The sequence below is a fragment of the Heptranchias perlo genome, chromosome 26, assembly GCF_035084215.1.
Source record: "Heptranchias perlo isolate sHepPer1 chromosome 26, sHepPer1.hap1, whole genome shotgun sequence".
NCBI classification, from domain to species: domain Eukaryota; kingdom Metazoa; phylum Chordata; class Chondrichthyes; order Hexanchiformes; family Hexanchidae; genus Heptranchias; species Heptranchias perlo.
The window spans coordinates 18,105,385-18,130,933 of NC_090350.1; the positions used below are offsets into that span (position 1 = coordinate 18,105,385).

The 25,549-nt window shown below is 40.5% G+C and overlaps 1 protein-coding gene across 1 annotated transcript in view; it reads left to right on the plus strand.

Moving 5' to 3' along the window:
• The window catches only part of csmd2 (CUB and Sushi multiple domains 2), a 1,323,345-nt gene that overhangs the window by 996,295 nt on the left and 301,501 nt on the right, over positions 1-25,549 (plus strand). The window contains exons 20-21 of the mRNA XM_068006939.1: positions 7,468-7,683; positions 8,553-8,741. Of these exons, the coding sequence (XP_067863040.1) occupies positions 7,468-7,683; positions 8,553-8,741 (405 nt within the window). The remainder of the gene's footprint in view (positions 1-7,467; positions 7,684-8,552; positions 8,742-25,549) is intronic.

Genomic DNA, 25,549 nt, shown 5'->3' on the forward strand with positions numbered 1-25,549 from the left:
CTACAATTAACAGAGAGAAAACAGAAGTTCTATCAAAATAACCATCTGTTCCCTCCGATCATCAAGAGTATTGTGTGTACATGCTTATAGGTTCATTTTATAGAAAGTGCTGAAGATTTACCTGCTCCTTAAGAGGGGCCCAAGTGCTCAGTAACAACAGATACAAACTCATCTTTTAGTGCCTCGGGGTGAACAAAGAATATTATAAAAGATTTATTTTGCAGTTAACTGAATGTGTTATATGCCACTTGTGCTGCTTGAAATTGTGTGCTTGAATTTGCACAAGGCCAGAAACATTCCAGAATGAAGCGATGACTCATTAAAGGAACATTGATGTCTGGTGAAGGGTCATTAAAAGCACCGATCCAGTGATGTCACTGTCTGTTGCCACACTTAGAGGGAATTATAAGTAGATATTAAGTAAAATAATATGGTGAAAATACCTTCCAAAAGTTCATCTGCTGCAGGGACACCTTTCCCTGGAAGTCAGTATCGTGGCAACAGAGCAGAGTTTTCAGAACAGAAGGTTCGAAAAACTTCCTAATGAGATGATGATGTCCCTTGAAATCAGAAAGGGGTGTAAGTGAATAGACTCTGACAACATTCAGTCAGTGCAGTGAATGAGAAAGATACTACAAATAGCAATATAATCGTGCACATGACCCATGGGGTGGAATGCACTCTTGGTCACATTCCAAAATTCCTTTCCTCAAACTTAATTTGTTCGACTGTCACTTTATACTCAGTACCTTTCTGGTTTGAGTGTAGTTCAGTTTTAAGTTCTGCTAATGTTTACTTTACTTTTGTGGTTTTTGATGACATCAGAACTATTTGCTGAAAGTAGTGTCCCCTATTCAATGAGAGGGAGCTTTTTGGACCACTCTCATTGAGTTTCCAACTCATCATGGCTTCCACCAGGATATTTTAGCTCATTCCCTCAACTTGTCTTCTGTGTTTCTGAATATCAGTTTTACCTGCTGATTCAGTCATGTGTTCAAGGCCCTGCAAAGTACCATGCATACATATTCATCAGCAACACATAACTAATTTTGCCAATTCAAAACAGTTGATCTTATCAAAGTTCAGTTCTGATCATAATGTTTTCCTCAGGATTCTTGTACTTTTGAGGATTGTATTCTCATAGTTTGTTAAGATGAGGTTTCACCCTAAATATACTTGTATATATATTTTATATATGTAGCTGGTCTCATTGACCTGGAAATTCCAGAAGGGCTGCTCCACCACTGGAAATATGGCAGGATGGGACTTCCACCCTTTGCTGTCTTTCTGACCTCGTCCCAAATCCTGAGATGGATGCCTGTGCCAGTATCAGTGTTACCAGGGAGCGCACTCCATGCAGCCAACAGAATTTTGGAGCGACAGTTTGCCACTCCATTGGAGAGGTGTAGGACACTCTGTCATAAGTTTTAAAATAGAAAATGGAAACATTCTGGCTGATCCATGCTCCCTCGGGGATCTGGCGCTCTCTCTTCAATCGTTTGCCATTTGCATATAGCTTTTTGGAGTCCACCAAGGGCACTTGTATGGCAAGTCGAATGCTTCATGCAGGTGCAATTGCTGCTTAGCATACGCTTGGGAAGAACTTGCATGATTCCCGGCGGAACTTGGTATCCAGCCAATGCTGCCTCCAACTGTGATAATTGTAAACAATTTTACAACACCAAGTTATAGTCCAGCAATTTTATTTTAAATTCACAAGCTTTCGGAGGCCACCTCCTTCCCCAGGTGAACGATGTGGACCTGGGGAAGGAGGTGGACCTGGGGAACGACTCCACATCGTTCACCTGGGGAAGGAGGTGGCCTCCGAAAGCTTGTGAATTTAAAATAAAATTGCTGGACTATAACTTGGTGTTGTAAAATTGTTTACAATTGTCAACCCCAGTCCATCACCGGCATCGCCACATCATGACTTCCAACTGTGATGCCATGACAGAGGGTGGGGCAGTAGAAGAATTGTTCGTTTGCCCCATCGTCATATCTATATGAAGTCAGGAAGGGGCGGTAATGGGTTGCATCTCAAATTCCTCTCCCCTACCCAGATCACGTGAATGCTTGGCCAAAAACAGCACAGGTTTTCTGTGCTCATACCTTGATACATTGGTTGTATCTTCAAGCAGTTTGTTATGACCAGCAAACATGGGTATGACTGATGTACCATTATGGAGCAGCTTTGTGACCAGGAGATATAGAAATGATGTTTGTGACTTTTGTTCATATAAACAGTGCACCAGAGTCTGATGTGTAATACATTCTCACTCTGCTTCTTTTCAGAACCAGGTTAGCCGCTGACTCTAGATTTATAATACAAATAATTACAAATTCTTAGCACTGGAGCTAAACAAAACTGATTCATACGAATGGTGCAGCTGGAGTATAATTACAGCCTAATATTCAGATTTACTTTTCACAAACAAGCACAATTAACATTCTGTGAGCCAAATTACAAAAAGAACCATTTCTTTCCATTGTAAGCACTATCCCATCCAATACATAAATGTTGAATTGGAAGAACATAAAAGCATAAGAAAGCACTGGACACGAAAATAACATTTGGACTCTTAACCTCTGTGCTTCATGGACCATTTACAATGTATTCTACCATGGATCCTTGCCACCAATTTAATCTCCTGAGGGAATGTTCTGCTTATTTATTTGCTGATCCCCAAAAGCAATCAAGCAAAACTCCAGTATTTCATCCAACTCACACCTTCACTATCCAACCTTGGCCAGTAGTCCTTCCTTGACAACAATCGTCTCCCATCAAGATCCATTTGTATCCTGGGAAGTCTTTGATTAGCTCAGTCTATAAATATCCTTATACCCTCCAATCCTGTTTTCAATCTTATGGTTATCTAGCTCTTTTTTGAAGGAACTAATTGGGTCAACCACAGCTTCTTTTTCTGGGAATCTGTTCCTTATTAACCTCTTCTATTAACCTCTGGTCTCACTAAATGCCCGTCACATGATAACATGGCCTAGAATTTCCATGGCGTTTTTGGCGTAATTTCAACATATAATCAGAACAAGTAACTTTTTTTGGCAGCAAAATGGGGTGGAAACCATTCACATGGTGCTATGCCTCGTATGACGCAGTCTATCTTTGACTCCAGTGCCTTACCTCTTTCTCCCCCTACATCTCTGGAGCTTTATTCCTGGGCAGTCTGGTGTTGCCTCCGACATTATTCTAAGAGACAGGAGTATCAGGCAGGTTGACTCCAGCCATTGCCATTCTACTGGATCCTTGATCTATGGCCACACTAATCAGAGGGGTGGCTGATCTAATGGCAGCTTTTAGATTCCAAAAGTCCTGAGAGGGAACAGCATGTACCACAGCTGCCATGGCCTGGAAGCCAGTGCACAGGATTCTGTCTGTTCTCTTGCCTCCGGCCGCCAGAACCGCAGCCCGTGGAGGTGGAAGCACTTACTGGTCCCTGGCCGCTTCTTAGCTGAGAATCTGCTGCAGATTCCAATGAAGCTGCCACAGGCTCTATTGCTTCCTGCAACACAGAAAAAGCTTCCCTGATGTTGCCACAAATGAGAGCCGTAGACTCGAGTCACATCTGCTAGTTGCTGCACATCCTTGGAGACTGACCTCAAGATGTGGTGTTCCTCAAAGTGCCTTCTTTTCTGGCATGTACCCATGAGTTCTTGGTCCCATGATTCCAAAGCCATAGCAGTCTTCATCTTACTGGGGAGGTGGCACACCTTCACCCACTTTCCATTCCACTGGCTATCTTGTGCTCTGTGAATCATCTGGTGCCACATTCTCAGTAATATTATCCAATTATCCCCAGGTTAAAGTATCTGAGCTGGTGCGAGGGAGTGATGCAGCCAGTGAGTTTGGGCAGAGAAATGTTCGATACAAGGTCACTGCCAGAGCTCATGGACAGGCTTGAATTCAAATCCAACTCCTTCATCATCCTTTTTTCATCAATGTCATCATTGGAGGTAATTGTGGGGTTTCTGGTTCTCCTCTTCATCCTCATGATCATCATCTTCCTCCTCCTGTGCCCTCTTGCTGTGTGGTGGGCACTGCCCTCCCCTCCCCCCCCTCCCCCCCCTTTTTAACAAGAGTACATTGTGAAGGGTTAATCACGCAGCTGTTACGTTCAAGGTTGAAGAGTGTGCTGGGGCCCAGAGTGCCCAAGGGAGAGTGGCCAGTGTGTTATCTTTCCTGCCCTGATCAGTTCATTTAACTGTTTATTGCAGTCCTGGGGATAAGAGAGTTGTCACTCAATGTCAGTGCCACCTACCTCTGAGTGGGATTTCCTGCCAAAACACCCCTCTGTCTCTCCTGTGTTCTATTTCACTGAGGATGGTTTGCAAGTTGGACTTGCAAAATTGTGGCATCTTCTTCTTTGTCTCTGTGCCATGCCCTTGTCCCTTCTTTGGCTGCTTCTGCCAGGTTATCCTGTTAGACATTCATGTAAAATGGCCCAATAACAGTCATGAGGCACCCAGTATTGCTATCTGACAGTCAACTAACTGAGCCAAGCACTGTTCCTTAGTTCCCTGCTGTTTCTTCAGCCTATTGCTTGCAGCCTTCAGCCAGAACTGGCTTCTTAAAGGCTGCACTCTTAATTTCTGTACACCCCAGCATGTTACTCCCATTTTACATGGGTTTTATATCAATCACTGCTCCAATGGATATGCCAATGAGCTGGCCCAGGAAATTCTCATGCAAATACCTCTCCAGACCATTGGCAGCTGCATCTCATTTTCCATTGGTGTAAAAGTGGTGCAACTTACCATGTGGAATTTCTAGGCCAATATCTTTTATTTAAGGAAAATTATTTAGCTTTTCTCTATTTAAAAAATATTGCTGTTTGTATCACCTTTTGCTATAATAAGTGAAATTTGTTTTCACTTCCACTTTTACTTGGCGAGTGTATAAAGACATCCACAATCCAAAACATTGTGAATTTGAAGCATTCAGTTGTGAATTATTCAGGAACTATGCAACGACCAGCCAGGGATTACACTTATTATTCTGACACATCAGCTAAAGAAAAATAAGTGACAAGGAGAGCTGTTACTGTTCAGAAATGTCTGATTGGAACGTGTCATCTTTTCTGATTGGCATTCTACACAATATGGGTAATCAGGAGGTCAAGGATAGCGTAGTGTCTGTTACTGACTCCACAAACGATTCGATTTGTCATTCATGTGTTTTCTATGAGCTGTATTGAAATTGCAAAAATTATACTGATATAAACAATTTGCTTGAACAGCATCCTGTTCTGGAAGATTGCCAGGATATAAATGATGTCCCAATACATGGAGCTACCTTGCTCTACCATTGCAAAAATTATATTTTTTCCAACAGCTGTTCAATAAGACCATTTTTTTAATCTTCCAACTGATGTAGTGAATTAAAAAATTAGCTTCTTAAAAAAAAATCCAGAAGTACTTGGTGAAAAAAAACTTGGACGAATCTGAAATCTCAAAGGGACTTGACTTTGCTTTATTCTGATCTGCGCTGCATGTTCCACTTTAATAACTGGATAAATAGTAAAAAAATAACTTGAATCCATTTCGGGGAAGCCGGCACTTTAGGGCCACCAGTGTATTAGTGGGGGAGTGCTGGGGAAGTATGTAGTTCTGTAGATAACAGCTTGGGATCTGGTCATTTCCACTCTTCGTCCTGCACTTCAAAAAGATGCCAATAAGGCTGCAGGACAAAACAGGACAAATTACTTCTAAACATGGCAAAGTATGTTTGTGTCACAACATTCTCTGCAAATGCATTTATAGCTCAATCCAAATGGGATTAAACTGAGCCTATTAACAAAAAATGTGATCTCAGTTTATTGATGCATTGGCTGCACATCAGGACTGCTAATGCTATCTGAGGCATTAAATTCATCAATATATTGGACGACGTTTTCATACCAGTATTTAAGGAGATTTTTTTTAATTAAATTTAATTTTGGCACTTCTGAAATACTTCTATGGGTTCACCCAAGGCCAGTGTCATTTTGAAAAATAATTTTATGCACATCAACATGACAAAGTTTAAATAATTTGCCAATGGCCCCCTAATTAGTTGTTCTGTGTTTTCCAAATGAAAGTATCTGACTTTGATGTTGGATAACGAATAGAACAAAAGAGTACTCCATAAGTCTATGAACCATTTCCATTCCTGTTTTATAGGCAATGTGCAGTGAGAACAGTACATTCTGAATAATTCCTTCAGTCACTGAATGAATTAACGTTTGACTAAAATGGTTTTAAATAATGATTTGCAGCTGCCTGAGGGCTGAAGATGGGTAGATCAACCAGGAAAGGGATGGGGCCCCTTTCCCTCGTCAGGTATAGGAAGGGTCCATTGCTGCTATTTAGTTGTTGTTTTAGCCACTAATTTGCTTTTTCTGTTTGTTTTTGTTAATCTTGAATGATGACCAGTCTGAAACAATTTGCAACTGGTTATTTTAGTGAGGACACACTCTATTGCCACTGATAATACACTAAGGAGAGTGTTTGGTTGATATTCTATCACCGGTTAGAATGCCTTGCAAAGCTATTAATCAAACTGGATGCTTCTAAATTGTGCTTGACAGTACAGTATTCAGTCAGTCAGAAAACTGTATTTTCAAGCATCATAATCACTATATATGTATATGTACTGAATGTATACATGTGTTTAATATATCTCATGCTTTTAATTATCTTCTAATTCAGCTTTGAAACTGACGTAACAATTCTCATTATAACATCCACTGTCAGTATTATTTCTCATTAATTGACTATTATCATTTGACATACTGTGTGATAATTATTAACTCTTCAGTGTAAAGATCATTGCTCATCATAATAGCTACTACTGGCCAAAGAATTGAATAAATTCACCCCATGTGTTTAACCCCGCATAGTTGACATCTTGGTGTGATTTCCTTGTGACTGTCATGTCCTCTGATCCCTTCCATGTGATGATTAAGCCTTGTAATCAATTCATGGATCTGGTATTCTGCAACGATTGTCACAGTAAATCTCACAGTCTTCAATCAGTGCTGTTTATAATTGTTAGAATTGTTTTCACTTTTTTGATATTAGACTATAATTTAAACTGCAGGTCAAATCAAATCATTAAAACACTTGAGCCTCGTTGTCATGGCTTCTGATCTCACCTGAATATAGGCTTATTACTCATTCCCATTCATAATTTTGTAGGATTTGACTAAAGCTTGTAGGAAACAAATGTTATTGTTAGCCAAAGGTATGAAGGGATATGGGGCTAAGGCGGGTATATGGAGTTAGGCCACAGATCAGCCATGATCTCATTGAATGGTGGAACAGGCTCAAGCTGCTATGTTCCTATTCAGCCCTGATTTTACATTTGACTGTCAGAGACATTCTAGCAGCCTTTTGCCACTCTGTTTGTTTGGTATCTTATATGGATTCGAACTCCTGACATCTTGTCCTTTTTATTGGAAACTATGATTCCAGGAATACAATTCACATTCCATACCTTTCACTTGGAAAGTCCCCATGACTATCTGCTGATCACTGAGAATGGAAGCTTTGCCCATCCTTTGAAAAGAATCACAGGATCTAACCTGCCACCTTCAGTCAGTGCTGGACTCTTTGGCAATTATACAACACAGATCCGATTTATTTCAGACTTCTCCATGTCGTATGAGGGATTCAACATAACCTTCGCAGGTATAACACATTTTTCATTTCTTAGTGTGAGTATGTTAATGTTTACTAGGGTTGAGCAAATTGACACCAGTTTGGTCAGGCCAGAGCTAACTCATGTCTATTGAATCTTAACACCCCTTTGACCAATAAGTGTTCAGTTCCCCAACCATCCCTGAATTTCCATAGTCCATTTTTATCCCAAATGAACAAAACATTGGAAAATTTAACACTTTTTTTTCCCATTTTAAGTACCTATTGTAACTATCCAACACTCCCAAATCAGGTGTAACACAGCCCACCAGCAGTGTAAATCTCTCTCTATTTTGCTTCATAAATGTGTTGAAGACCTAAGTGCAGAAAAGCATCCTTTATTGCACCAGTATGTTTTATCCCCATTCACCACCATTTCCATTTACAACAACCATTCTCATGAGTGGGATTGCTAATTTGAACTGAATTGTGTGTAGCACTGTGCTGTGGATCTTTTTCCACTCTTGGTCTGGTGAAAACCACTGAAGCTCATTTCATGTCGAACTCTTTCAAGAAAAGAAAGATTCATCCATCAGCCTGAGCCTGAAGACAGAACCCAGAAACGAAAGGACAATGTCAAAACTCACTGAGCAGTTAGTTCCTAAAAGAAAACAAATAGTTATCTCCCTGTTTTAAACACATTGGATTCTTTTGTGTTGGTCTTTCTTTTCTGGAATAATTTGATTTGAACTGTTTAAACACCAATCCACAGAGGAGCCACCCGTCACTGCCTGAATCTCCCCCTTTCTTATTGTGTACCGACCATCTGCAAAACAGTTCTGTAATTTGCTCGTTCTATTTCAGCTGTTTTCAGCCCAACAATCTTCTGCTGCCTTAAAACAATTTTGTGCTTTATCCAGAACATGATTTGGAGCCTTGCGATGATCCTGGTATTCCACCATTCAGCAGCAGAAGTGGCCTTCGATTTGGAGTTGGAGATACTCTCACTTTTTCGTGTTTCCCTGGATACAGACTGGAAGGTGTTTTCCGGATAACCTGCCTTGGAGGTAGACGGCGTGTGTGGAGTTCGCCTCTTCCAAGGTGTGTTGGTAGGTGGTCGTGTGCTTTCATTTCATTTGGGTTGAAATTTCAACACCAGTTAGGAGCCGTGCAAAGACCTAAACCAAAGCATTATTGTCGAGTTATTTTTTTTTACTGAAAGTAAATTGTAAACTATTATAGTTTGATGTAATATTTAAGAAAAGATACAACAATTCCCCCCATTAATTTTCAAAACTGCCTCTGGTCGTAATGCCTTGAAGGCACAATGTGTTGCCATGCTGTGTACCATGGGGTGCTAGAATGCAGTATTGCAATCCTTAATTTCTCACATCAATCTGGACTTGTGCCATCTGGTGTGGGGGACGGGGTAGGAAGTGGTTGAGAGAGGGATAGGACTGGCAGTAGCTGAATGGTGGTTATAAACTTCTCAACAGGTAAAGAGGGAAGAAACCTTGCATGGTATGCCACTTCGGCTGTTGTCATACACCAATTAAGGACTTACATTGCCCAAGGCCTGGGAAGCAGATTATCTGCTCCTCTCTCAACTGGGGACTGCATGGTATGGGGCAACATGAAGAATCAGCAAGAAGCTTTTTTTTAAAAGTGAAAAGAAACCGCTATTTGTTTTATTCTTTGCACGTTCCTATCTGAAACATATAAGGGTATATTTTGCACTGAGTGTTAGTGATAACAGAAAAATAGATGTGTTGGAAGTGGTGAGCAAAACAGTAATGAACAACTTTTATTGCTACAAGTGGCAGTTTTGCTCACAACTTGAAATGGATAATTATGAAAAAAATTCCCCTCATTGATTATCAAAACTGCGTTTGGTGGTAATGCCTTGAAGGCACAATGTGTTGCCATGCTGTGTACCATGGGGTGCTAGAATGCAGTATTGCAATCCTTAATTTCTCACATCAATCTGGACTTGTGCCATCTGGTGTGGGGGACGGGGTGAGGGGTGGTTGAGAGAGGGAAAGGACTAGCAGTAGCCGAATGGTGGTTATAAACTTCTCAACAGGTTAAGAGCTTGTTAATGAATTTGACAATCTTTTTAAAGGTCTGGGTTAAGAAATAGGGGCAATTTTTGCCTGGAAGGAAGTAAAAAACAAAGAAGCTATGTTCTGAATGGCTATTCAGAACAGGCATTAGCGATAAGGAAGGAAGGGAAGGTAAATATAAATCTGTACCAAAAATCTAAATACTGCAGATGCTGGCAACCTGAAACAGAAACAGAAAATGCTGGAAACACTCAGCAAGTCAGTCACAGACCTGCTTCTGATGAAGGGCAATGCCTGAAACGTTAACTTGTCACTTCTCCCCATAAATATAAATCTCTCCTTAGTTAGTTGACCATTAGTATTTTCATTAGTATTGAATGCGCTTGCAAAGGACATCCAAGAGCAGCAAAGAAAGAAATATGGACCTATTCTGATGCAACTTATGACAGTAGCCTGTAATGCAGGATCTGGCAGTGATGTGTGCAGATCTGTTCATATAGATGTGACAGTTCAGGTTTTAGATTTGGGTCGGGTTTTGTAGAAGGCATGTTTGTGTTTAACAGAGATGTGGATGAAAGGATTAGAAACCAAGGGGGAGGCGACAAGAAAAGCCTTAAATGGAAATGAAGAAAAAAATACAATAGGGCAGTTAGGTGTGGTAAGGGAATTGATGCTTTAAGTTATTCCTTTCACCTCTTTGTTTCTTAACAGCCTCATAGTAAGGATTGCTATCATATTGATAAACTAATTTACGTTAACATGAGAATCATAAACAAGTTATTGAAGCTTGAATGTTCCATATAGGAAAAGATCCACAATGTGCACATGGTTAAAGGCTGAAGATGGGTATGAATTTCATATGGTTCACCTGAGATATTTAGAAGAGATTAACAATTGATAGGGCTGCTAACAAGAGGAGAAATCAAAATAAATTATTTAACGTGAGATGAGCTGAAAAATAAACCTAATTGAATGCAAACCTAAGGCTAGATAAGTGACTTAATGTTATTGGTGAAAAAGCCAACACAAACAACATAAGAAAAGAAAATCTTTTTTGGGAAGGAACCATCACAGCAATGGGCAGAGCATCTTGGAGGAGTTTGTGACTGATTTATGGGTCTGATGATGGCATCAGAATTAAAGGTTCAAAAATAACATATACATAAGTAAGATACGGACATATCGTTATCCTATAATTCCTTTTTGAATGAAATATTTTAATTATATTTGTGAATATGAGCATATATTCTTCTTTCTTTTTAGTGGAGGTGGGGAAATAGAAAAAATAATAGATTTGTTCTTTAACAATAATTCACTGTCCAAACACAACACTCACTTTAAAAGCAGCTAGAACCACCTCTGCTTAATAATACCTCACCACAGTAAAGAAGCAGAAGGTGATGGAAGACAGTTAAAATCATGCAGATATTGATTTGGACATGTTTTCACAACACTGGCAAGAAATTAGGCTTTTAACCTCCTGTAATAAACCGTGCTATTTGTGATGCTTTATTTTTAATGTATATAAAATAAATACTCGCAACCTTCTTCCAAATAAGGATTAAAAAGGTGATTGCATTCTGTACTTCAGGGATGATTTGTTGTTTCTGTGAAATGAGATTAAATCACATTTTAAAGTGGCTACGACAGTTTTTGTGCAATTTACTAGTTCCTGTGTTCTGTATGTAATAATTGGTTTTCCTGGATAAATTTTACAGGTCCATTGCTTTGTCTGGAACTGGTGTTTGTATGCACGTCATTGTATGATGCGAGACTGCAGTGTAGTTTTCTTGTAATTACGGTTGTTGAGAATAACTGACAGGTGTGCGGGAAAGCAGACAGTATTTGGCTAGAATTTGCTGTCAAAATAACAGTGAGGCTAATGGCACTCGCCGTTATTTATGCGTAAATGGTACAGCAACTTCAGGTGAGGAGCAGGTGCGCAGTTAAATGTCAATATCCAAAAGTTGCAGTCCGAGTTGCGCCACTCCGCCGTTAGCTTGGCGATAACGGCATTTCGCTGTCTGCCTCACCATTGGCATGCATTGAATGTCATGAAGTTGCTGTAGTTGCGTGGTAGATACCTGCCGCAGATATTTAGGGCCAATGATTAGTAGCGTAAGTGGCATTTTAACAATATGATTATTGTTAATGACTGCCAATCAACCTCTCTGGCATTGAAAATTAACTATTACAAGTGTGGAGTCTCATTCCTTTCAGGTTTCGAATTTTTAGGGGAGATTTTAAAAATGTCAAATTTTAAATATAAAAATGTTTTTTCTTACTTTTCCTTCCTGTCTCTTTTTTTCGCTCTCTGTTAATCCAATCTTTCTTTCCCACTCTTTATTTCCCTTTCTGTATCTAATTTGAAATTGAATTCACCCCCTTTAATCCATCCTCCTTCTCAGGCCTTCCTGTGTTTATTTCTCAATCGTTAAATCTGGTTGGTTAATGAGAAACCCTGTTGCTTGCCCTGTTCACTCAGGTCCCAGATGCCCTGTTTCCCTCACTGTGACGTTATCAGCTCACATTTTCAGCAAATTAGTGGGAAAACATTTTTTGAGCTGAAGGTTGCAGGGACGAGACTAAGGAACAGCTGACACTGTTAGATGTCCTGCTACAGCACATTCAGGCCCATTCAGGCCCAAATTCACTAATCTTTCTTAATATTGTTAAAAGCTCATCTGTTTTCATGCTTCAAAGACAATAAGTGGATAAAAGCCAAACCAAAGTGCTGCATAAGTGAGCAGCTTAAGTATTTTGTGTGAAGCTCACTACCTGAGGCGTACAACTCAAGATGTTAAGCTGGTACTGAAATGCCACAAAAAGACTGATCTGTTTGCTGTGGCAGCATTCAGGGTGATGCTTGTTTAGTTCCAAAAGACCATTCTATCTGCTAAAGTCTGTTTAAAGAAGAGTTATCCACCACTATTTTCTCTATTTTCTTGTTAAAGGTTATTGCCATAACCACATGATCCTCTTCTCTTTGGGAAGTGAAATTGTTTCTGGCCATAAATACAGATGTTGTCAACACCACACTGGTGAATTTACCATGAGGTACACTGAGCAATGTGAGGAGCTTTGCAAATGTTTGATGGACAATGTGACTGGATCAGATTTGACCTTAGGCAGAAGTTACGTGTCTCTGGTCACAGAAAGAATTGAAGTATAAGAGTAGGATGTTACACTAAACTGATTAGAACAACCGACCCGAGCAGATGTTACTTCCATTCTCTACTGCATCTTATTTCCCTGGCAAAACATGACAGTGCTGTTAAAAGCAAAGTCCTGTTAATGCCCAAAAGCACTTTGAAGTCTCTGTCACACATATAATGGGAGCTAGCCTTACCTCAGTCTGACATCCTCATTCTACAGACGTAACTACCACATTGGCTAGATCCCAACACAAAGTCCAACCATACAACATGGTGTCAGAAAGGTGTCATCTAACTTCCCAAGAGAAAGTGAGGCATCCTTTTTCCTCACTGAATAAACAGACATAAGAAGAAAATAGCACATCAGTGGAGAAAATATTTATTCATGAATGACCTAAATATCTTGCTTGCGGCTTTGCCATCCGTGAGGTATACAGTACTTTCCTTCCATAACCTGCTCACAAGCTTGGTATGCTGCACTAGATTTACCGTTAAGCTAAACCATCTGCATTCAAAAAATCATTGTAACATCTTATTTTAAAGTATAGCATCTTTTTTATCAAGAGATAATGGTCAGTTTTAAAGGGGCACATTCCCCATGAAAGAAAAATGGCAAATCTTTTCTATTTTTCTCTGCAAATGTGTGTGGATACATCATTGTATCTCATGCAAATGATATCACAATGAAAATGCTACACCATTCTTCTGGCTTTCTCCTTCCTCAGACTTAAGGTTTGCCAAGCACTTTTTCATGAAAACATGTTGTTTTAAAGCAGATTCTTACGCTCAAAAACACTACAGTCACTTATTTCACTGTGGCTTACATTGCTGTACATGCAGTTTGGAGATGCACAGGGATGAAATACTCTTCAAATGTTGCTATGTTTCTAATTGATTAATCATAATTCCCGTGGTGCTGGTTAATCACACTCGTTATGGGGGAAGAAGGCTTGTCAGCATTATAAATCTATGATATATTAAAAAATTTTAAGTCTTATGCATGCTTTCTTTCTACAGAACCGTACTCCCCATTGTCAAGGATTTGTCACACTTTTGTATTAACTTTTCCCCCATTAGAAATTCCTAAGTCCACATTAATAATGGAAACTGCCTCTGTAAACTTGTCGTACTCTTCCACCTGTGGAGGTACCATAGCAACTCAAGTTTTGCGTCTCACAGCTCTTCAGCTTGGATTGTAGGGAAACTCCTTTGCTCCAACCAACTGTACTTCTCTGCTTTCCAAATTGTCTTAGGTTTTGTAGTTTAACAATAAATAATAATATAAATCAAACTATGATATGAGCATAAGGATTGAATCTATGACTTTAAAATAGGTACTGAATTATGTCTGCGTGCCCTGGTCCAATTATCCCCTGCCTTGCTTTGACTGAAGACTGCAGCCAGCCTTGACTCCCTGTGTAAAATACCAGAGGAGATCTATCTAGCAAATCCTGTGGCATTTCTCACAATGACTTGTTTTATATCATAGGGGTGTTGCGCCATGTAACACAAAATCTATTATCACCGATTTAGGTTTCTTTGGATGTAGAATTCCATGATTCTGTCCATTTTACCATGAAAGATGGAAATGATTGACCTTGATTATTATATGTTCCTCCATTTAAGTATTTAATTTTTAACTTTTTGAAAGTCCAGAATGTTCAGAGAGATACTGGACATCATGCAGCACCTTGGAGGTAGGTATCTGAGGTTTAACAGTAGTAGGGAGGGGGTCGTGGAGTTTAAGGGCATTTATGAGACTTGTTGGCCTTTGGTAGTATTGGGGTTGGTTCTATTTGGGGTGCCTAGGGAACCATGGGTCTGGGAGAACTGAGAGGGGTGTCTCTGGATCGGTGAGCAGTGGGAGGAGGTCCAGACGCCTGAGAGCACTTAGTTGGTGTGTTTGTGTGTTTGTATTGGTCGGTGGGGTGTGGGTAAGGTGGATTAACAAGATCTGGGGGCATTGAGGTTGACACGGTGGTCTGGCAGTATTGAGGGGGGTGGAGAGTGGTACGCTTTGTGATTAAGTTTCTTTTCAGGTTCATACCCCAAGAAAATAATTTATCTCTTAATCAACAGAAAAGAGAAAAATTCTCAACTATAAATGAAACCAAAATGAAGAGCTTTCCACTGTTTTGGCTTCAGCCAAGTATAAATAACAGAAAGGATAATTGCATTTTTAGATGTTTGGTTTTCTCGGAGGTAAAATTTAAAACAGTTTAATTTATCATTGGATCACGTAAAAAATTATGAAGAAAGATTTTGAAAATTTATTTTCCAGTATATTTTGGGGTCACTTGGGGAAAAAGGCAATCAGAAATCCACTCACTGGATGAACAGCAGCAGAAATTCCTGTTAATGCATTGTAGGGATTGGTATGCATCGCGAAAGTGAAGTGGTGGGCGAAATGTGTAACTTCAAGCCTAAGCTTTTGAGATGGGCTGAGGCCTTGAAGTAAAAACATCAGTGAAGCCATTAAAAGACACAAAAACACCGTTTTTTGGGTGAATTTAATTGTTATTGTGAAATACTTTTTATTTTGTTTAAAATTTTATTGTAGACAATGGAATTTTCAGTTGCTGAAGCAAATGGTGAGTGGAAGGACTTGGAATATTTTTTCGAGTAATTTGAATGGTCTGCCTTGTCTTTTATTTGTGGGTTCCACTGACAGGTCTTTTGGGATGTGTTGTTTTCATAATTCTTTACTAGTTTATCACAGTTTTCTAGTCATTTTCCTTGCTTTTGATTAGTACATTCCTTACCCCTTGAATTCTGATTTGCTGTGATTCTGTATTATTTTGAACGAATCAACAAAAAGGAGGCATTGTAGGAAGTTCATGCTACATTTTGTTTTTACTCGTTCATGAGATGTGGGCGTCGCTGGCAAGGCCGGCATTTATTGCCCATCCCTAATTGCCCTTGAGAAGTGGTGGTGAGCCGCCTTCCTGAACCGCTGCGTTCCGTGTGGTGAAGGTTCTCCCACAGTGCTGTGAGGAAGGGAGTTCCAGGACTTTGACCCAGCAAGGATGAAGGATCGGCGATATATTTCCAAGTCGGGATGGTGTGCGTGCAGGAGGGGAACGTGCAGGTGGTGTTGTTCCCATGTACCTGCTGTCCTTGCCCTTCTAGGTGGTAGAGGTCGCGGGTTTGGGAGTTGCTGTCGAAGAAGCCTTGGCGAGTTGCTGCAGTGCATCCTGTGGAAGGTACACATTGCATCCACAGTGTACCGGTGGCGAAGGGAGTGAATGTTTAGGGTGGTGGATGGGGTGCCAAGAAAGCGGGCTGCTTTGTCCTGGATGGTGTCAAGCTTCTTGAGTGTTGTTGGAGCTGCACTCATCCAGGTAAGTGGAGAGTATTCCATCACACTCCTGACTTGAGCCTTGTAGAAAGGTGGAAAGGCTTTGGGGAGTCAGGAGGTGAGTCACTCACCGCAGAATACCCAGCCTCTGACCTGCTCTTGTAGCCACAGTATTTATGTGGCTGGTAAAGTTAAGTTTCTGGTCAATGGTGACCCCCAGGATGTTGATGGTGGGGGATTCGGCGAATGTCAAGGGGAGGTGGTTAGACTCTCTCTTGTTGGAGATGGTCATTGCCTGGCACATGTCTGGCGCAAATGTTACTTGCCACTTATCAGCCCAAGCCTGGATGTTGTCCAGGTCTTGCTGCATGCAGGCACGGACTGCGTCATTATCTGAGGGGTTGCGAATGGAACTGAACACTGTTCAATCCTCTTTTAATACAGATAGTTCCTTTTAATATAGATAGTACCATTTATCTTTAGTTAGTTCAATATGATAAACTGGGATAATTTGTAAAAGAGGAAAAATTATCATGATGAAATATAGATATTCAAAAGGGAAAACATTCCCCATATTAATGACTTGGATGTGGGTGTACAGGGCACAATTTCAAAATTTGCACATGACACAAAACTTGGAAGTAAAGTGAACATTGAGGAGGATAGTGACAGACTTCAAGAGGTCATAGACAGGCTGGTGGAATGGGCGGATACGTGGCAGAGGAAATTTAATGCAGAGAAGTGCCAAGTTATACATTTTGGTAGGAAGAACGTGGAGAGGCAATATAAGCTAAAGGGTACAATTCTAAAGGGGGTGCGTGAACAGAGAGGCCTGGGGGTATATGTGCACAAATCATTGAAGGTGACAGGGCAGGTTGAGAAAGCAATTAAAAAAAGCATACGGGATCGTGGGCTTTATAAATAGAGGCAAAGTGTACAAAAGCAAGGAAGTTATGATGAACCTTTATGAAACACTGGTTTGGCCATAATTGGAGTAGTGTTTCCAATTCTGGGCACTGCACTTTAGGAAGTGTGTGAAAGCCTTAGAGAGGGTACAGAAAAGATTTGCTAGAATGGTTCCAGGGATGATGGACTTCAGTTACGTGCATAGATTGGAGAAGCTGGGGTTGTTCTCCTTAGAGCAGAGAAGGTTGAGAGGAGATTTGATAGAGGTATTCAAAATCATGAAGGGTCTAGACAGAGTAGATAGAGAGAAACTGTTCCCATTGGCGGAAGGGTCAAGAACCAGAGGGCACTGATTTAAGATGATTGGCAAAAGAACCAAAGGCAACATGAGGAAAAGTTTTTTTACGCAGCGAGTGGTTTTGATCTGGAATGCACTGCCTGAGGGGGTGGTGGAGGCAGATTCAATTGTGGCTTTCATAAGGGAATTGGATAAGTACTTGAAGGGAAAAAAATTTGCAGGTCTACGGGGAAAGGACGGGGGAGTGGGACTAGCTGGATTGCTCTTGCAGAGAGCCGGCGAGGGCTCGACGGGCCAAATGGCCTCCTTCTGTGCTGTAACCATTCTATGATAAGTGTATTACTGTTGGGCCTGTTAAAATTCCAATGGAAAAAAATAAATATTGTAGGTAAAATTAAGACAAGGCAAAAGCTGGATAGTAAAATGTTAACCTGTCTCATTTCAGAAAGTTAACATTTGATGTGTTGATATCACTTATAGGTATATGAATTTGTGCAATGAGAAGGTCTTTTGATGGATTTTTGCTGCAGATAATCTATGCTCCTTATCCACTGATTTCCTCTTCCCCAAAGTCAAAATCCCATCCATCACGTTTTAGATTTAAGCCTGAACAGCAGATCTTTATCCAGAATCCTTTGAAAGAATCAATATTCTGCACTAGATAACAAATTATTCCACAAGTCAGCTAACCCTGTGTGAGAAGAAGCTCCTTGTCCTAATTTTGAAAGCATGTCCTATGAATATACCTCTCCTTTTCAGCTCAGAGAATTACAATGTCATGTATTCACTCATTATTTGTTATCAGCCAAATCACATTTCCTCTCACTTTTTTATGAATTTAACTCCATTCATCTGCCTTCAAAGCATGAGGCATTACGCTTTTAGATATAAAATGGATTTTACCAAATTTGTTTCATACTGCGACAGCACTTTAGATCGGCATAAGAATTTAAGCACCATCTTAAATAAAGCACTGGATAGGCCAGCTTCAGAATGACTTCAGTCTCTAGATTTGCAACAATTTTCCTTGTTAGTTTGGTTGATTGCATGAGGCTTTATTAAGACTGAGATGAGGACTGTGTTTCAGTCACATTAGAAATGTATCAGTAACAGAGAAACAATTATGCACAAGAAATTTTTAATTAGACATCATCCATCAAAATAATTACACTCAAGAAGTCCTTAATTGTTTACCTGGACCAGCAGAACACCGTCTATCATTAACTGGAACATTCTGCAACTGAAGCAAGCAATCGGTTTTATAGTAACTAACTCACTGCAATACAGTTTATTGCTATACTAACCTGAATAAAGATAAATGTTGTACTGCATTACTAAAACTTATTTATTTAACAAAAAGGCCTTTTTATATTTGCAATAATAGCAGAGGTTATGTGCTCTTCGTAAGCATTTTTGAAAACCGTATGTAACTTCATGGTGCTTGTTTGTTAGGGAATGTCTGCCAAAAATTAGCTTCAAAATTGTCACAGTTTTTTAATAATATTTTGCAAATTGCTGTGAATGTTCATAGCATAGTAAAGTTTGGATGAAAGTGAAAAATATATAGTTCTCTCCATTCCCAAAACTGATCTCTACTGTTTTGAACATAATCCTAGCAGGACGGGATTCAATGGGATACAAGCCTTTTACTCAAAGAAAGTGCACTGTAAAGGGGATTTATGTTCAAGGTGGTCAGGTAAAGTATTTTCTTTTATGTTGATCCTCAACAGATTTGTTGGGTGATTTTTGCGTTTGTTGACATGAGAGATGCCAGTCCTGGAGGATGGAAGATTTTTCAATTGTTGCCTTCAAGTGTAGCTTTCAAGTGTACAACAAACATGCTCGGTCAGGTGTGATACAGAACAGATGCAGAATACAGTTCCATTTACTCTCTGTCCAATAATGTGTTCCACTCCAATCTCAGAAGAGCACTCCTACTGCACCATTTTCTTATTTGCAACAGTACTGAATGAGAGTGCCAACTTGGAGCAGTTTTATTATTTCATCTCATGCTCTAAGAACTAGGCTGAGTTGGTCGAAACTAAGTTGAACATAAGAACATTGAATTCCTTACGGTAGCATATTGTCTGCCCAATTGATCCAAACATTTCCCTCCCCCTCCCCAATTTTTGCCCTATCTCTGCAGAAGGTGTTGAGTGTGGTGGGCTACTGTTGCGTGCGTATTGTACCAAAGTGCACATTTCTCTTGTGAGGCTACACAATAATTTGTTGAACTGTTGGACAGGATTTTTTTTTGGTCGATTTTTCGAACAAAAGATTTGGAAAGAGTTACATTTAAGGGTTGTCTTTTAAAGCAAAGTGTATTCACAAAAGTTTTATAAAAAAGGCACTGAGATAAAAGGTGATTAAAATCCTAATTGTCCTGAAGAGTGTAGACAATAAACAATTGATTAGCTTGTCTCAATAATCTATGAAAACCGCCCTCTATTATATTGGGAGGTCCCTGGCCCCAGGTGCTCGACATGTGTTGTCTAGCATTGGCCTGACTGTCAGATTGTCAATACTTGGAGATAAATAGCACAGTCAAACATGCATGTAGTCAGTGGGCTTTTTTAAAAATAGAAGCCTTCAAGGGCAGTCAGATCCAGCAAAGGCTGTGTGAAAGTACAGGTTTCCAATCTCTTCCTTCAGCGTAGGAATGGTTGTTGGGGGAGGAAGGGGCAAGTAACTTCTTTTGCTCAGAATTAAACTCTCTTAATGTGTTTTGCCCTTATATTTTTTCTTGGGTGTCTCAATGCTACACCCCTTCTCTCGACAAAAAGGATGGGCAGGCTGCTCTCTGCAGGCCTCCACAAGTGATTTCTAACACTAGCCTTGAAGAGGTGTATGAGAATAGCTTCTGGTGATGTTCCATATGGAAAGGAATGAATCAGTTAGAGTGGGAGACAATAATGAGTCTTGATTTAGCACAATGAATTCTGAGGTGTCGCTGATGGTCGTAAATTATTCATGCTTTACCGCATTGTCAGAACTGCTCAATCGAATTACTGTCTTGCAACTCTCTGGCACTGTTGTCTTATATTCAGTGTTAGCAAAAGGCTGGAAAATGAAGTGCACTGTTACGCAAAGATAAGTCTGACATTTCACTTTGGTTGTATGTCTAAAGCATGGAGAACTGAAACAAGCTCTTGCAACTCCATCTTTTTTTATTTTTTTACATTCTCTGGAAATAATCTCTGACATTTACATTATTTTGAAATAGATTAAAATGGTTCATAACACTGTGTAATTGTAGAATTACTTGGTGTATTTGCATTATGGACTGAAATAAATTCGATTTCATAGTTTAATTTGCCTAATCGGTTTTTTAAAATTTGCCCTGCTTTATATAAATTACTCAGGTCTTGACATTTTTTAATATTGAGCTAACTGACTATAAAGGTTATGGTTTTATATATTTTTTTGGTAAGTTGCATAGGTTTCTATGTGTTTTTGCTTCCAAATCAATACGAATTAACATAAACAAAGAACAAGGGACGAATCAGTCTAATAATTTGAAAAGATTGTTGCAGTGAATTCAGTACTTAAATAACACTCTGCATTCAAATGATTAGTGCAAATTTACTTTCAATAAAACATTTGATCCACCAAATTTATTGGATTCATTTCAAATCGATTCAGATTTGTCATCTGGTTCAGAATCTCACACCCATCCCTTTCACCTCCTATGGTTGACTGGAAGGTGGGACAATGTTTGACGGGTCTTTGCCAATGGACCGATGACAACCTCATCTGTAGTTGTGGCATCCAAGTGATTATGATCAGTATGAGGGTTCCTAGCAACCTTAAAGTTGTCGACCATTCAGTACAGAGCTAGAAACCTTAAAACAAGGCGAGAGAAATTTGGTTAAAATGTACTATATTTTACTAGGAAGATGGATGTGAAAGTAATTGCCATCCCTTAAAATAAAAACGAAAGCAATAGTTGGAATTTGAGCAAATATGTTGCTTTTTTTGAAATGATTGTGACCATCTTGCATCTCGGTAATTACCTCAGGAAAAGGTTGAATTGGCCCTCAAATCTTAAGTGGTTTGTTCAATGGTCTCAGAACATTAATCAACTTCTCCTGCACCAGATGTTGTATGCATGTTAAGTTCCCATCAGTGTCGTGATGAGGAGGGCAATGTTTTGCTCCACTGAGTGTCCTAGCATGAACCAATGTGACATACTGTCTAGTTGTAGCATCCATTGTCACGCAAATTTCTGTCATACCATCTTTTTGTAGTGCCTGAGGTGCTGTATGGTTTTTGTGGAGCAATGGATATGTCCACAGATGCTGTGATAAGTAGCAGTGGTGTTCTTTGATATTGCGACTCTTCAGAGCAATGCAAGTAATAAAATTTTATTGTATGTTAAAAAAGGCTGGTTTTATCATTATTCCCTTCCAATATTGGTTAGCCCTGTTGTCATCTTTGCAAGTTATTGAGATGGAGAGATGGATCTAGCTCATCTGGAAAGGATCAAGCATATCCTGCTCGATACCAGGCATGACATTCACAATATCCCCAGACAACCAAACTATTAGGTTATTTAACTTCAAATGATTTAATTTTTTATTGTTTTCTTTCTAATCAAATTCAGAAAGTCATGTTGAATAAGTCATGGAGGAGACAATGGGGATGAAATTGGTCGAAATCAGCAGCACGAAACAGGCTCGATTTACAATACGCCCAATTTTCATAAGTCAGTGGAAAATCGGACACAATGTAAAATGACCTGCCAATTTGTAGACCAATTACACCCCCAATGCTTCTTATGACTTAGGTAACAGTGTTTTCCAGCAGTTTGCGTGAGTGGACCAACTGATTTCCATTAGGGAAAAAAAACATTTTATCTTGTGGATACTGATAACTGTGCAGGCGCATGCTCCCATGGTTACATTAACTGTGTTGAGCCATGTTGATCATTACCAGAATGCCCAATAGATCACATCTATTGGCAATGTGCATTAAGGGAAAGCAATCATGAGGTGCACTGATACTAGTCTCGGTGTCTCAAAGATGGTTCCCTTCACCTCTGTTGTAAGTGAACACACCATTTTTGATTTTATAGATGCAGCTAATAAATATAAGACACCCATGACCACAAGCAGCACAACCATTTAACTTACTAGACTTCTGAGATACAGTAACAGAACAGGAAAAGAGGTTCAATTTTTGTTTCAGAATTTCACCATTAATAATTGGGGCTATCTGTGTTGAAAGACATTTTGTTGGTGATTGAGTTACCTGTAATATTTGCTGATAGAGACCTATTAGAAAGTTGAATTAGCAGTGATGTGGAATTGGGCGCAGCAGATGATGCATTGTTTTTCTTTGGGGGGAGGAACAGTTTGGTGTATATCAGAACTGATTGTTGCCTGCTTTTGGACAAGTCCTGGTTTGTTACAATACGTGCTCTGGACCATGTCACTGTGGTGTTAGCAAGGCCTACTGGTGATCATACAGCCTCAATACTGCTGATATAAATTTCATACCAGATAGAAACTGCAACACCCCATTGAAAAATCTAAACCTTGAACTTGTATCTGCCATCACATGGTAAACTAATCTGACCAAGAGGATACATTATGGGATTGACATTGCAATGGAAAGATGGTGTTGCTGCAGTAAATTAAAGTTTCTTTCTACCTTTAGAAGTACCTGTTATGGTGGTTTAAGCAAGGTCATGAATTAATGCGGGTTACAAGTTATACTTAAACAGCTCAGTGAGTCAGAAATGAACAACTTCGCCCCCAGATATGAATCCAATTCTAATACTGCTGAGATAAACATTGAGAAATGGAACGACGATTTACACTGAATGTAAATGGGCCATGATCTTGTAAACGCTGCAGGATTGTATATGTCAAAGAGATGCATGAGGAGGTAGCAGGATAGTTTAGCAGGAAACATACGAGTGGAAGGATGTTGGTAAACATTTTAACAATTTGAGAAACTGGCCAAGGAAAAGATTACATTCAGGCCTTATCAGTACATCTTTAAGTAATGTGGAAATAAACGATGAACGAATAAAAAAAAAAGATACATCTCCTACTCTATGAGATATATATAATTTGTATGGTCATATAAGCAACTCCTGGCTCTACTGTTTTTAATTCATTCCTGGGATGTGGGTGTCGCTGGCAAGGCCAGCATTTATTGCCCATCCCCAATTGCCCTTGAGAAGGTGGTGGTGAGCCGCCTTCTTGAACCGCTGCAGTCCGTGTGGTGAAGGTTCTCCCACAGTGCTGTTAGGTAGGGAGTTCCAGGATTTTGAACCAGCGACGATGAAGGAACGGCGATATATTTCCAAATCAGGAGGGGAACGTGCAGGTGGTGGGTTCTCATTTACCTGTTGCCCTTGTCTTTCTAGGTGATAGAGGTCGTGGGTTTGGGAGCTGCTGTTGAAGAAGCCTTGGCAAGTTGCTGCAGTGCATCTTGTAGATGGTACACACTGCAGCCACGGTGCGTCGGTGGTGAAGGGAGTGAACGTTTAGGGTGGTGGATAGGGTGCCAATTTTGCGGGCTGCTTTGTCCTGGATGGTGTCGAGCTTCTTGAGTGTTGTTGGAGCTGCACACATCCAAGCAAGTGGAGAGTATTCCATCACACTCTTGACTTGTGCCTTGTAGATGGTGGAAAGGCTTTGGGGAGTCAGGAGGTGAGTCACCCGCCACAGAATACCCAGCCTCTGACCTGGTCTTGCAGCCACAGTATTTATGTGGCTGGTCCAGTTAAGTTTCTGGTCAATGGTGACCCCCAGGATGTTGATGGTGGGGGATTCGGCGATGGTAATGCAGTTGAATGTCAAGGGGAGGTGGTTAGACTCTCTCTTGTTGGAGATGGTCATTGCCTGGCACTTGTTTGGTGTGAATGTTACTTGCCATTTATCAGCCCAAGCCTGGATGTTGTCCAGGCCTTGCTGCATGCGGGCACGGACTGCTTCATTATCTGAGGAGCTGTGAATGGAACTGAATATTGTGCAATCATCAGCGAACATCCCCACTTCTGATCTTATGATGGAGGGAAGGTCATTGATGAAGCAGCTGAAGATGGTTGGGCCTAGGACACTGCCCTGAGGAACTCCTGCAGCGATGTCCTGGGGCTGAGTTGATTGGCCTCCAACAACCACTACCATCTTCCTTTGTGCTAGGTATGACTCCAGCCACTGGAGAGTTTTCCCCCTGATTCCCATTGACTTCAATTTTACGAGGGCTCCTTGGTGCCACACTTGGTCAAATGCTGCCTTGTTGTCAAGGGCAGTCACTCTCACCTCACCTCTGGAATTCAGCACTTTTGTCCATGTTTGGACCAAGGCTGTAATGTGGTCTGGCAGAACCCAAACTGAGCATCGGTGAGCAGGTTATTGGTGAGTATGTGCTGCTTGATCGCACTGTCGATGACACCTTTCATCACTTTCCTGCTGATTGAGAATAAATTGATGGGGCAGTAATTGGCCGGATTGGATTTGTCCTGCTTTTTGTGGACAGGACATACCTGGGTAATTTTCCACCTTGTCGGGTAGATGCCAGTGTTGTAGCTGTACTGGAACAGCTTGGCTAGAGGCACAGCTAGTTCTTGAGCACAAGTCTTCAGTACTACAGCCGGGATGTTGTCGGGGCCCAGAGTTTTGCTGTATCCAGTGCACTCAGCAATTTCTTGATATCACGTGGAGTGAATCAAATTGCCTGAAGACTGGCTTCTGTGATGGTGGGGATATCGGGAGGATGCTGAGATGGATCACCCACTTGGCACTTCTGGCTGAAGATAATTGGAAACGTTTCAGCCTTTTCTTTTGCACTCACGTGCTGGACTCTCCCATCATTGAGGATGGGGATGTTCACTAAGCCGCCTCCTCCCAATAATTGGTTAATTGTCCACCACCATTCACGACTGAATGTGGCAGGACTGCAGAGTTTTGATCTGATCCGTTGGTTGTGGAATCGCTTCGGTCTGTCTATAGCATGTTGCTTCTGCTGTTTAGCATGCATGTAGTCCTGTGTTGTAGCTTCACCAGGTTGGCACCTCATTTTTAGGTATGCCTGGTGCTGCTCCTGACATGCTCTTCTACACTTGATGGTAATGATAGAGTCAGGGATATGCCGGGCCATGAGGTTACAGATTGTGGTGGAATACAATTCTGCTGCTGCTGATAGCGGTAGTGCCACACAACACGTTGGATGGTGTCCTCAGTGT